The 13,431-nt window shown below is 38.4% G+C and overlaps 1 protein-coding gene and 1 pseudogene across 1 annotated transcript; one reads left to right on the forward strand and one right to left on the reverse strand.

Moving 5' to 3' along the window:
* Positions 1-785: 785 nt before the first annotated feature.
* LOC136388038 (olfactory receptor 51S1-like) lies at positions 786-2,472 on the forward strand. The gene is given in 2 exon segments (XM_066360088.1): positions 786-981; positions 1,724-2,472. Coding segments are annotated over 2 exon segments (945 nt in total).
* A 9,314-nt stretch (positions 2,473-11,786) lies between these two features.
* Positions 11,787-12,699, reverse strand: LOC136388039 (olfactory receptor 51A7-like; annotated as a pseudogene).
* Positions 12,700-13,431: the final 732 nt, after the last annotated feature.

The following is a 13,431-nucleotide window of genomic DNA, read 5'->3' on the forward strand; positions in this document are numbered from 1 at the left end:
CAGAGCCACTCCACTGGCACAGCTCCTTCTTCAGCAACCATCTTGACTCCTGCGGCTGCTGGCTCTCAGCCTGAAGCTGAGACTCAAGCTCTTGAACCCGCAGTTGTTTTTCCAACAAATGCTGGTGCCAACGTTCCATTTCCAGGGCAAATTGGAGCTCACAAACCTGTAATTTCTTCTCTAGAGATCACTCCAGTTCCAAGCACTGCTGTTATTCAGCCTGCATCTCACACTGCAGCTCTCAAACCCAGTTGGACTCTTTCTCCAGCGCTCACTCCAGTTCACATCATCGTCGGTGCTGTCTCCAGCTGACCCTGAAGCTTTCAACCTCACACAGCTTCTTGCACAGAGCTCTTGGTTTCTTCTTGCAGGATTGTAAAAATCACCTAGCCCATGGTCCCCAGCAGAAGAGCCACCAGGAACAGCCACTCTTCTATTCAACCCTTCAAGGGTGTTGGCAGCTCCATACCAATCTGATCTGAATCCTGCCCACTACGCCAGATGTAATGCCAGTGGCTGAGGCCAGGCAGGTCTGCAATGGATTTGGATAGATGGTAGAGAAACTACAAAGATGAAAAGCATTGGGCCATTACCATTTAATAGATTTTCACAATGGTGAACGAGCACACAGACAGGGGAAAACCACTTTGCAGGCAAACAAAAAGCAAAAATGACCCCTCACAGTGGCAGGCAGGCAATCTGCAATCTGCCTCCCACAATCTCCTCTGAGTACAAGCAGCAATAGCCTTACACAGGCTATGCACATGTGGCCCTTCCATGTGCTCATGCACTACTCAAGCAAAGTGCTTGCAGCTGATAAACTGGTAAGCAAGCCTAACACAGCTGTTTTCCCAACATCCCTGGATTGTACTGTCCCCCCACCTATAATTGGTAGCCTTGTTGGCACTTTGGAGTCAGGGGCTAGAGATGGCTTTTCAGTTAACTCCCTGGGCAACCAGCACCTGTTCGCCTCAGATGGAAGTATATTATTACTTGAGTGCTTAGGGAGATAGCATTATGAAAGGCATCTTTGTAATTTCTTAATGGCCTATAATGAGTTCTCTCACTTTGTTACACGTAAAACCAGCAGATCCTGGTATACAGGCCAATAAGGTTTGGTACACCAGCCCGGGGAAGCCTCTGGTACCAGCTACTGTTCTGTCTGCTGACAGAACTCTAGCCTGTATTCTGCCAGAATGGAAAGATTTGCCTCTCTTGGTGCCACTGCCAACTCTCTCATTTTGCCCATAGCTTGTGCTTTTGTAATTCTGTTGCTGTCGTCTATACTGTTTCTGTCTATGTAATGTATCTCACTCTTCACACAGGGACCATCACAGAAGATACCTGTTGTGTAGATTGTGAGGTGAACAACCACAAAAGGGTAGAATATGGGGAAAACAGTTGTGTTAGGTTTGCTTGCTGGTTTCCTGGCTACAAGCACTTTGGACAATTAGTGTGTGAGCACATGGCAAAAAGCCACCTGTGTGTCTCTATAAAAAGCTATGGATGCTTTCCCTCGGGGGTGTTTCTCCCAGATTGCTCTCCTACCACTGAGAGGTGCAGTTCCCTGATTCCCTCAGCCACCACCATGATGGGTGGTTTTCCCTTGCTCTCCACTGCGAAAAGAGGTTTTCCTTTGCCTGTCTCTGCGAGCCTCCAATAAATGGGTAATGGCCCAACACTTTCCAGCTCTGCAGTTCCTCTACCATCTACCCAAATTCAGTGCAAACCTGCCTGGCTTCAACCACTAGCATTACATCTATTCTGCTGGGTCTTGCCCTTGCTAATGCTCATGCTGTTCCTGCCTCAACCTGCCTCCTGCAGATGTTCTTTTTCCATGTCTTTTCCATTGTGGAGTCCTCTGTCTTGCTTGCAGTGGCCTTAAATCAGGCACTGGCTATCTGACGCCCTCTCCACTACCCAACACTTCTCACAAATGACATCATTAGCCAGATCAGCCTTGCCATTGGTTTCCAATGCTTGAGTCTCCATCTGCCTCTGCTATTCCTCCTGGCCCACATATCCTACTGCCACCCACAGGTCCTGACTCATTCATATTTCTTCCACCCAGATATGGCCCGACTGGCCTGCCCAGGAGCTTGGGGTGCATTTTCCACCCTTTTTGTGGCTCTTTCAACCATGGGATTGTACCTGCTGCTTATTTTCTTCTCCTATGGCCTAACTGGCAGAGTATTGCAAGGTTTGAGATTCAGTGATGATCACCAGAAGGCTTGTCAAAACTGTGCCACCCACGTCTCTGCTGTGCTCCTCTTCTATGTGCCCATGATCCCCCTGTAACTCATTGACCATCTTAGGGTGCCAGTCCCACAGTCTGTCCATACTCTTCTCTCCTATGTCCACTTCCTGCTTCCTTCATTGATAAATCCTACTTTCTACAGTGTGAAAATGAAGATTAGAAAGAGGATACTCAAGAGATTGCAGCCCAGAAAAGTAGGTTGTGCTCAGAGGTAAGGCTGTCTCTCCACATTTGGTGACTGAGCACTACCTGGTACAAAGGTTTCTAAGACTGAAAATTTAGTTCATTATGCATGAAATGGTCACTTGGGTACACATAAGCACATGTAAATGGATGGATGTGCCTATTCCTAAATGTGTGCCTGTGTACATTGATGAAACTTTATGAACCCCAGAGAATGGCAGTGGCCTACCCACTGTTACACTACATATCAATGGCATGGAACGTGCCAGAATCTAGGTCTGTTACAATCATCTAAGTACTACTGTTGTTGTTTTGTTTTTGGTCATTTCTATACTATGTATATATCCTGATAACTGAGGAAATTAGAAGAGTCAACCAGTTACACTGAAAATAAAAAAGATAGAACTATTCTACTCAACTGGATGGAAGACCTTCAATTAATGTCAGGCCTTCATAAAAAGTAGAGATTCTGACATATGCATAGGATTGAATGAAAGAGGAGAGCATAAGTAAGTATCTCATTTAGGCTCTTCACAACAAGAGATGTGCTATATAACTCTGATCAGACCAGGAACAAGTGAAGGGAAAGTAAACTTTTTTCACCCTTTATTTAGTTCAAAATGTTAGTATAATTCTTGAATGTATATGCATAATTATGACTAAAATTTCAAATAAGTCATAAAAACAGAAAAGGTAAATATTGTTTTAAATTATGTTATCCAAATATAACCATAATTACCTTTTTAGTGAACACTAATAAATGTAAAGTTTTATATAAATGGAATCTTACACGTAGTAGATGAAATTGCTGGTCTTAACTCCTATTTATCCACATCGACATCATAGAGATCAGAATGGGAAAATTGTACTCACCTTCACTTTTACTTTGAGCTCTGGTCAACATAGTCCATATGACTAGCTTTGGTCAATAGGATGTGATAAGAGCAGGGGCCTACATGCAAGTTTGCAACAGAGTTTCTTCCTCTACCATGAGTAATGTTTAGCTCCGGTAGGTACTGTTCCTTCTGCCTGGTCCCCAGAATAAGACATATGGTGTAGCTCTAAGCCAAACCTATACATCAGAACCAGTCCTAGCTGACTAGAGACCTGAAGCAAAACCATCAAGTCAAAACAGCCTAGACTGAAAAGACTCTGCCAACCTGATGCTCAGCAAGCATTACAATATATTCTGTAGTTATAAAAAACTAAGATTTGTGGTTATATTGAGCAAAAAAGAACTAACACCATAATTGCAGTTTTATTCTATAAATGTGGTTAATTTCTTGATTTATTTTTTGTGGTTCTTACAATTGTTAATGTACATATATAAGGAGCTTGCTTTATTTGTAGCACAAAAATTGAATAACATTCTACATTTCTTTCCGTATCTTTTTTTCCCTTACAGTAGAAATCCCTCAAACAAGTGTAGTTCTATTCAAGGCATAGATAGGTTGCAATTAACTCAACTATTTCCTCGTAATGGATATTGGAGTTCTGTTCTGTATCATGCCACTCTAAACATTGCTGTATAAACATTCCTATGCAACCAGCCTTGTCAGTTATGCTTTCATTTCTGTAAGACTGCTCTCCAGATCATCACTGCTGGTTCAAAGGGTTGTACAGTTTTTATTTCTATATATACTGGTAGATCCTTTTCCCCAAAGACCATATCAATTTTTATTTCTACCCTTTCTACCCTATGTTAGAGTGTGCCTTTTTCTTGTATTCACCAGAATTCAGTTACCATTATTCTTAACTTTCCATAAATTTTATTAATAAGAATTATCACACTTACCTTTATGTTGAATTTCCCCCATAATAAGAATGAGTGTCTTTCACATGTCTATTGATTACTTTGTTATCTTTATGAATAGACACTTCAAATAACATTCATCCATTTTTCTATTGTGTTGTTTATATTTTAAATATAAATTTGCAGGAGATCTTAGTTTCATGACATTACTAGTATAATATTTGTCTTTGGCCTTGTTTAGGCAACTCAATTGCAAACAAATATAGTCTTATATGATCAAACCCACTTTTATTTGCCTTTATAATTTTATTGTTTTATATTTTACTTTAAAGAAATGTATTTTGACTCTTTTGTTTTATATACAGTCTCTTATGCTTTATTTTAAACTTGTAATAGTTTTAATTTTAAGTTTTTCTATGTAAGAAGTCAAAAACATATTAATCAAAGTCAATGTGTACTAGAGGCAAAATCATCTATTAAATTCTCTCGCTGAAATAAAATACTATCTATGAATGTCATTGTTTAAAATATATATATATGCATGTGTCTGTGTATGTTGCTTTACAGATCTTTTAATGGCTTTGTCACATATATAATTATATATCAATGATCTATTAGAGTAGCCTCATAATATAATTTTGTTAATATGTGGTATAGGGATCCCTCTCTCAAAAATAAATAAATAAATAAATTCTAAGAGAAACTATATTTTTAATAGATTAAATGTATGACAATCAACATTTGACAAGTTTTTACATTCAATAATAAATGATAAATATTTTTCTTAGTAATATCTTACATTTTAATGAAATTATTAGTTTTAATTAAATTTTTTTCAATGTACTTTTAAAGTATATGATTTTGCTGCTATTATAAAAAAAAAATTCCTTGCCTGGCCTGTGGTGGCACAGTGGATAAAGCGTCGACCTGGAATGCTGAGGTTGCTGGTTTGAAACCCTAGGCTTGCCTAGTCAAGGCACATATGAAAGTTCATGCTTCCTGTTTCTCCTCTCTCTCTCTCTCTCTCCTCTCTAAAATAAATAAACTCTTTTAAAAATGTCTTCATTTCTATTTCCCTATACATATTACTAGGTAGAGAAAAATATCTTTTATCTTGATTTGATATGTAATTTGCCAATTATTAACCTTTGGATTTTATTTGTATAAAGCATATATAAGTAAAAATAGATGATTAGTAACTTTTCTCCAATAATAATGTACATTATTTCAAATTATTTTGTTGAATTCATTAGCTCTTTAACACATTATAAAAAATTAAGAGTGAAAGTGAACATTCAAACCTCATTTTTCATTAGACTGATGGTTGTCTTCTAGATCTTTGAGTAAATTTTATACCATTTAAATAGTTCATTTATATTTAATTTTAATTTCTTTTTAAGTGAGAGGAAGGGAGACAGGAAGTCTCCCACATGTGCCCAGACTGGGATCCACCTGGCAAGCACTCTAGTTGCTCTGCCTATTTTGGGCCATTGCTCCACAACAAAGCCATTTTTTAGTGCCTGAGGCAGAGGTTTCACAGAGTCATCCTCAGTATCCAGAGCCAACTTGCCAATCAAGACTTGGCTGCAGCTGCAAAAGGGGAAGAGAGAGAGAAAAAGAAAAGGGGGTGAAGGAGGGGTGGAGAAGCAGATAGCCACTTCACCAGTGTGCCCTGACTGGGAATTGAACCCTGGACATCCACATGCCAGGCCGATGCTCTACCACTGAGCCAAGTGCCCAGGGCCTCATTTTAATTTTTTAATAAATGTACTAAATGAATCCTGTCAGATGCTTTTCAGCATCCAGAAATATAATCATAATTGCCTGGTTTAATGTTTTAAAATTTTTTCTGAAATTGAAATATTATTGTTCTCTTATGTTTATAAGAGAACCCATTTAAATAAAAAAGTAGCAAATTTTATTCACTTAGTCACAAAATAAGAACACACAATGATGGCCCTGGTCATTTGGCTCAGCGGTAGAGCATCCGCCTGGCATGTGGAGGTCCCAAGTTCAATTCCTGGCCAGGGCACACAGGAGAAGTGCTCATCTGCTTCTCCACCCTTCCTTCTCTCCTACCTGTCTATTTCTCTCTTCCCCTCCCCCAGCCTGGAGCAAAGTTGGCCCGGGCAACAAGGATGGTTTCATGGCCTCCTCCTCAGGCGCTAGAATGACTCTAATTGCAGTGGAGCAATGCTCCAGAGGGGCCGAGCATCGCTCCCTCGTGGGCATGCTGGGAGGATCCTGGTCGAGTGCATATGGAGTCTGTCTGCCTGCCTTCCTTGCCCCTCTTCTCACTTTGGAAAAATACAAAAAACAAAAACAAAAAAAAAACCCCACACACAATGATATGTTAGTATCATTGTGTGTATCAATGATATGTATTCCAAGAACACAGAAATAGTTATCTACTCATGTTATATAAAGCTTTTTGCAAGGTATATTGTATATAATCCTATTTCACAAATGAGAAGCTGATAATTTAAGAATTACCCAAATCTATAAAATTAGAGATTGAAAATTTATTTTCAGATTTGTCTTAATTCAAAATAAAATTTTTTTTAATTTTTGAACAGAGGAACAGCCTGATCTTGAGACAATATTTTCTGTCAGCAATGAGGTCTCTGAGAAACCATTTTCCCAAAGTCTACCCTTCCTTCCTCCCTGATACATTCACCTCCAGCTTCCCATGTATCTACTGAGAGTAGCAGGATTTGAACAGAGTTTGCAGTCCCTCAGGACAGCATTTGAATTATCAGTCCTCTACTTTCTGTGTTATTTGGCATCAGTTCCCATATTTGTAAAATAGGTATAATGAAGATTATATGAATCAAATGCCGTATCATGGTGTCTGAATATAAGAGGTGTTTGATAAATTGATTTGGAATTAATAATGAAATTAAAATAATTACATTTAAACTTTTTTATTTTTTAAGACTTTACTCATTTTAGAGAGAAGAGAGATAGAGGGAGTGGGGAAGAGCAGGAAGTATCAAGTCCCATTTGTGCCTTGACCAGGCAAGCCCAGGGCCTCAAACTGGCGACCTCAGCTTTCCAGGTCGATGCTTTATGCACTGTGCCACCACAGGTCAGGCCATTTAAACTTTTATGCATATTAAATTTGAATTAAAACTTTACAACAGTAAGTTTCTTTAAGCTTCTACCACCTTATTTTATAGACAGAAAATTGCAACTTGGGACCTGATAAGCATTTTTGAATGGACTTTAGTGAATCAGCAGTAGATAAACTAAACTACTGGCTGCCTCTATATGTTTATTACTTCACTAAGTGTGGAGAGCAAAAACCTCTCTTTCACAGCAGAGCCTCAACAGCTGTCTCTTGGTTCTCACTCTCTCCTGGTCCCTGAACACATCCACATCAACCTTGTCAAAGCCCACAAGGGAACTAGTAGAAACATTTCTATAGGTAAATAAAATATAAGAGTAACACATGGAATTTGAATAAAACAGCACATCTGGCAAAGTTCCCATTGCTAAAGGAAACCTTCCAGACTGTGTGTGTGTGTGTGTGTGAGAGAGAGAGAGAGAGAGAGAGAGAGAGAGAGTTAAGAAATTCATAACAGGAATCAATCATAAGTTCAAGTACTTAGAGGACCTCCATGATAATAGAAATGAGTGGCCCTGGCTGGGTGGCTCATTGGATAAAGCATTGTTCCAATCCCAGTAAGGACACACACAAGTGGAACAATGAATTGATGCTTCTCTCTTTCTCTCCGCACCTTCCCCCACCACACAACCCAACCCCCTCAAATCAATGGGAAATATATATATATATAAAGTTTAGAAGTTGCTGATTCCATCCCAAGTCAGGGCACATACAGAAACACATAAATGTTCCTATATTTCTCTGTCTTTTTGTCTCTCTCTTTCTCTCTCTAACATCAATAAATAAAAATTTAGCTATTTTATGATATTTCTGTATCTTCCTACTACTAAGATATTTTACAAATCCATGTTTTTATATGAAATTATCAAAACACCATATTGTCCAGACAAACCTGGCTGTCTAAAGACTATATTTGGATTTTGTACCTCATAAAACTAACTTATTAGACCATGCAGTGGAAGACATTATTTTTACATATCAAAGTACGTGTGAAATATATCATAATACACAATATATATATAAAGTAATTTTTTTCAAAACTACATGGCCAGGAAATGGCAAAGCTGTTTCCTGGCTGTGTTCTTAGCTTGTCTGCTTACCTCTTCCCTGGCAAGAAAGACTAAATTATCACAGCAGGTAGTTTTAAGGGCATGTAATCCCTGATGGGGCTTTTTCACTCTTTATTCCATGGGCTGGGTTCTCAATCCTCGGTTTGGAGCTACCTTATATAAATATTTTACTGTTTAGCAGTAATCTTGGATTCTGATCTCCTAAATAAGTATGACATCATCCTAGTGGTTCCTAAAGGTTCTTTACTGACCCTTTCTCATCAGTAGGTCCTTGGAACACTTTAGTCTGGTTCCATTTAAATGCCAGGAGGTTACAGGTGGGACCAGGACTTTCAAGTATTCACGTTGTTTGGATGTGTTCTTGGCCACAGAGCTGCAGATTCCATGTTGTGACTTGACAGCTATTACTTAATAGTATTATGGGCTACCCTAAATTCAGAGGTAAGAAGCCTTGTCTCACAAAGACCCCTGAAGCTCCCTGTCAATGTTAACTTCTTGGCAAGAGATGGAGAGAGTGGGGAATTGAGCCTAGATGATGACTTCCCCAAATCATCCCTAATCTCCAGCTCAGCAAAACCTGGGGAATTTTCATGATATGCTGAATACCCTTCGGTACTATGATCCAGTTTTCCCCTTTTACAGAAACTTACAGAATTATTTTCTGTTCTCTAATATTTAGTACACTGGGATGCCAGCCATTTTACCAGATGTGTTACCCCCTTTTTTTATTATTTTTTCCTCAAACTAATATACATGTACTAAACATACACTGTGGACAAGTTACTTTATTGTGAAGAGACTTTTAAAGTTGAAGTGGAAGATCACAATGTCGTCAGTGAGAGTAACATACGTATGATGTTAGAGATACTTATTCACTGTGTCCTAAAGACACAGCTCCTTACTTTTACTCTAAATACAGGAGGTCCTCAGATTATGACAGTCTTGACATACAATCTTTCGAGTTTACTATACTCACTCTCATAAAAACTTTAAAAAATTGAGACCTGAGTGTTTTGGCTTACACCATTAGTATCGTACTTACGAACTACATGGGCGAGCTAGTTTGATTGCTGAAAAATATGCAGTAACGCGACATATGAGTGAGGGAGTTGACATCCCGCAGTACGCTTACCTACACCACTTTTGACTGTTAAAAGCACAAGCGTTCCGGTTCCGTTTGTGTTAGGCTAAGGTGTGTTTCAACTTACAGTAAAATTTGGGTTACGTCACTGTCTTAGGAACTGTGTCATAGCCTGAGGACCCCCTGTACTGCCAAATGCCAATACCCACCTATAATTTCCTTCTACAAGTTCCCCAAAATTTGACTTCAACAAAAGACACACTTTGTAGGTTCTCATTTCACATTGCCCCAGGGAAGCATTTTTCAAACATTAATGTATAACCAATTATCTGTGATCTTGCTAAAAATGTAGCTTTGGACTGAATAGGCTGGCTGGACATGAGCTTCTATAATTCTAATTACATTCCAGGTGCTGCTGATGATGACCAATGTACCACACTTTGAGTACCAAGAAAGAAAACATACATAGACAAACGTAGACACAATGTAAAAAGGTTTAGTGAAAATTACAATGAGGAATCAAATAATCGGAGGTAAATAAAATGATGCTAAATGATTCCAGAACCTTGCAGAATTCTCCCTGTCACAGTTCAGGGTGCTCTTCCTTGCTCCTTCTTAGACACTTCTTTGGATTCTCATTCTATACTCTTAGACCTGAGATAGATGTCACCAATTCTACAAACAACAACAGGATTCCAATATACTTTATGAAATGTAGACCTCTTCTTCCTTAAAAGCAGAAAAGCTGTGGCGAATTAGATTCCCAATAGGACTTGATTGACAAAACAGCATGGTATTGGCAGAAAAATAGACACTCAGACCAATGGAACAGAATAGAAAGTCCAGAAATAAAACCACATATATATAGTCAAATAATTTTTGATAAAGGGGCCAACAACACACAATGGAGAAAAGAAAGCCTCTTCAACAAATGGTGCTGGGAAAACTGGAAAGCCACATGCAAAAGAATGAAACTGGACTACAGTCTCTCCCCCTGTACAAAAATTAACTCAAAATGGATCAAAGATCTAAACATAAGACCTGAAACAATTAAGTACATAGAAGAAGACATAGGTACTCAACTCAGGGACCTGGGTTTTAAAGAGCATTTTATGAATTTGACTCCAATGGCAAGAGAAGTGAAGGCAAAAATTAATGAATGGGACTACATCAGACTAAGAAGTTTTTGCTCAGCAAGAGAAACTGATAACAAAATAAACAGAAAGCCAACTAAATGGGAAATGATTTTTTCAAACGACAGCTCAGATAAGGGCCTAATATCCAAAATATACAAAGAACTCATAAAACTCAACAACAAACAAACAAACAATCCAATAAAAAAATGGGAAGAGGATATGAATAGACACTTCTCCCAGGAAGAAATACAAATGGCCAACAGATATATGAAAAGGTGCTCATCTTCTTTAGCTATTAGAGAAATGCAAATCAAAACGGCAATGAGATACCACCTCACACCTGTTCGATTAGCTGTTATTAGCAAGTCAGGTAACAGCAAATGTTGGAGAGGCTGTGGAGAAAAAGGAACCCTCATACACTGTTGGTGGGAATGTAAAGTAGTACAACCATTATGGAAGAAAGTATGGTGGTTCCTCAAAAAACTGAAAATAGAACTACCTTATGACCCAGCAATCCCTCTACTGGGTATATATCCCAAAAACTCAGAAACATTGATACGTAAAGACACATGCAGCCCCATGTTTATTGCAGCATTGTTCACAGTGGCCAGGACATGGAAACAACCAAAAAGCCCATCAATAGATGACTGGATAAAGAAGATGTGGCACATATACACTATGGAATACTACTCAGCCATAAGAAATGATGACATCGGAACATTTACAGCAAAATGGTGGGATCTTGATAACATGATACGAAGCGAAATAAGTAAATCAGAAAAAAACAGGAACTGTATTATTCCATACGTAGGTGGGACATAATAGTGAAACTAAGAGACATTTATAAGAGTGTGGTGGTTACGGGGGGGAGGGGGGAATGGGAGAGGGATCGGGGGTGGGGAGGGGCACAAAGAAAACTAGATAGAAGGTGACAGAGGACAATCTGACTTTGGGTGGTGGGTATGCAACATAATTGAACGACAAGATAACCTGGACTTGTTATCTTTGAATATATGTATCCTGATTTATTGATGTCACCCCATTAAAAAAATAAAATTATATAATAAAAAAAAAAAAAAAAAATAGGACTTGATTGATTACTTAACTAATTAATTAATGCAACTTAGGACAATGAAGTCAATGGAAACATCTTTTATTGAAAGATATGCTGGCCTGCTCCTAAGACCATTTCCTGGAATGAAAATAAAACTTACATTTTTGCCTCATCATGTAGACTTCAGATTCATTTTTTTCTAGGACCTTCACTCTAATCTGCTTAGTTTTTACACAATACACAATGGAATTCATCAAGGATGGTATGAGCAGGAATGCATCAGTTATAAGAATCATAGACAAAGGAGACTTATGATTGACAAAGCAATGCATGGTAGCCAAGGTGATGAGGGGCACGTAGAAGATGAGCACAGCACCGATGTGAGACAAGTAGGTGTTAAGAGTTTTAAGCCGTTGCCTGTGTAATGCAGTACCCATCATGGTCTTCAGGATGGACACATAGGAAACAGCAATGAACACAGTCTGACATCATACAGAGGACAACAAACAGACCATAGTAAAAATTAACCCTATTGTCAGAGCAGTCCAGTGTCATGACGTCCTGGGGAGGCAGTAGGGGTGTGATAACAGGTGTTTATTACAGTATCTGAGTCTCTTTAAAGTAAAAGGAAGGGGAAGAAGTAAGAGAATGCTTTTAATAACAAATGCCAGCCCAATTTGCAAAACTCTAGAGCGGGAAGGATAAAGCTATATCTCAGGGGGTTGTGAATGGCTACAAAGTGATCAAAAGACATGATCAGGAGCACTGAAGACTCCATGTCTGTGAATCCACTTATGAAAAATTCTTGGGTAAAGCAGGCATCAGCAGAAATCCTCATGGCATTGAACAAGATTTTCAGCATGGTGGCAAGCGAGGAGAAAGACCCAGGTCAGATAAGGTCAGATCAAATAGGGGAGAAAGTAGTACATGAGCTCCTACAGGGAAGACTCTGTCCTGATGACAAACAGGATGGTGCAATTGCCCAGGGCAGCCAAGAGGTATATGAGGCAGATAAGATGAAGATCCAAGTGCGTACATGCTCAAGGCCAAAATCAATAGGAATCCCAATAGGATCCCAATCAATAGGAATGTGAGGTTTCAACTTCTGCAATATTGAAAGTAAACATCATGAATAAGTCTCTTGCTTATATGCTCCTGATAGATAACAACAAACAGAAATTCTCTTAGTTATATGTATTAATCACAACTAAGCTCAGTTGTCAGTTAAATTAAATATAGTTCATCCTTAGGTGTCAAGAAATAATGAAACTTAAGTTTTTCTATATATTATATATAAAAAACGATGGTGTAGATTTAAGTAGATTTTTATGATATTCATTTAAGGTCTTTATACTCTATAAGTCTAACTGTATTCCATGATATACTTCCAAACAACTCTGTAACTTGGAAGTAACAAGGTGCTTTAATAATCTTTTTAAAAATCCACCCATTTTTGAGATTTATTCATCAAGTAACTAAGTTGGAAAATATCACAACCTGGAAAAGCTCTAACTTTATTGATGTGGTCAATGATCATGTACTCATACAAACTACAAAGACTATAATAGCAGGAGTGAAAAGAGGCCCACATCTGATGCTATTGTTCATGATGCATGTGTGTGAAAACATAAAATTAATCTACCACAGAGATTGGCAAACTAAGATGCAGAGCCAAATTCAGCCCAAGGCCTGTTTTTGGACAACCAATGGGGTTTTAAAAATATCTTTATAAGATTGTATTTTAAAGAGGAAAAACATATCTGGCAGAGA

The sequence above is a fragment of the Saccopteryx leptura genome, chromosome 1 (genome assembly GCF_036850995.1).
Source record: "Saccopteryx leptura isolate mSacLep1 chromosome 1, mSacLep1_pri_phased_curated, whole genome shotgun sequence".
In the NCBI taxonomy this organism is placed as follows: Eukaryota; Metazoa; Chordata; class Mammalia; order Chiroptera; family Emballonuridae; genus Saccopteryx; species Saccopteryx leptura.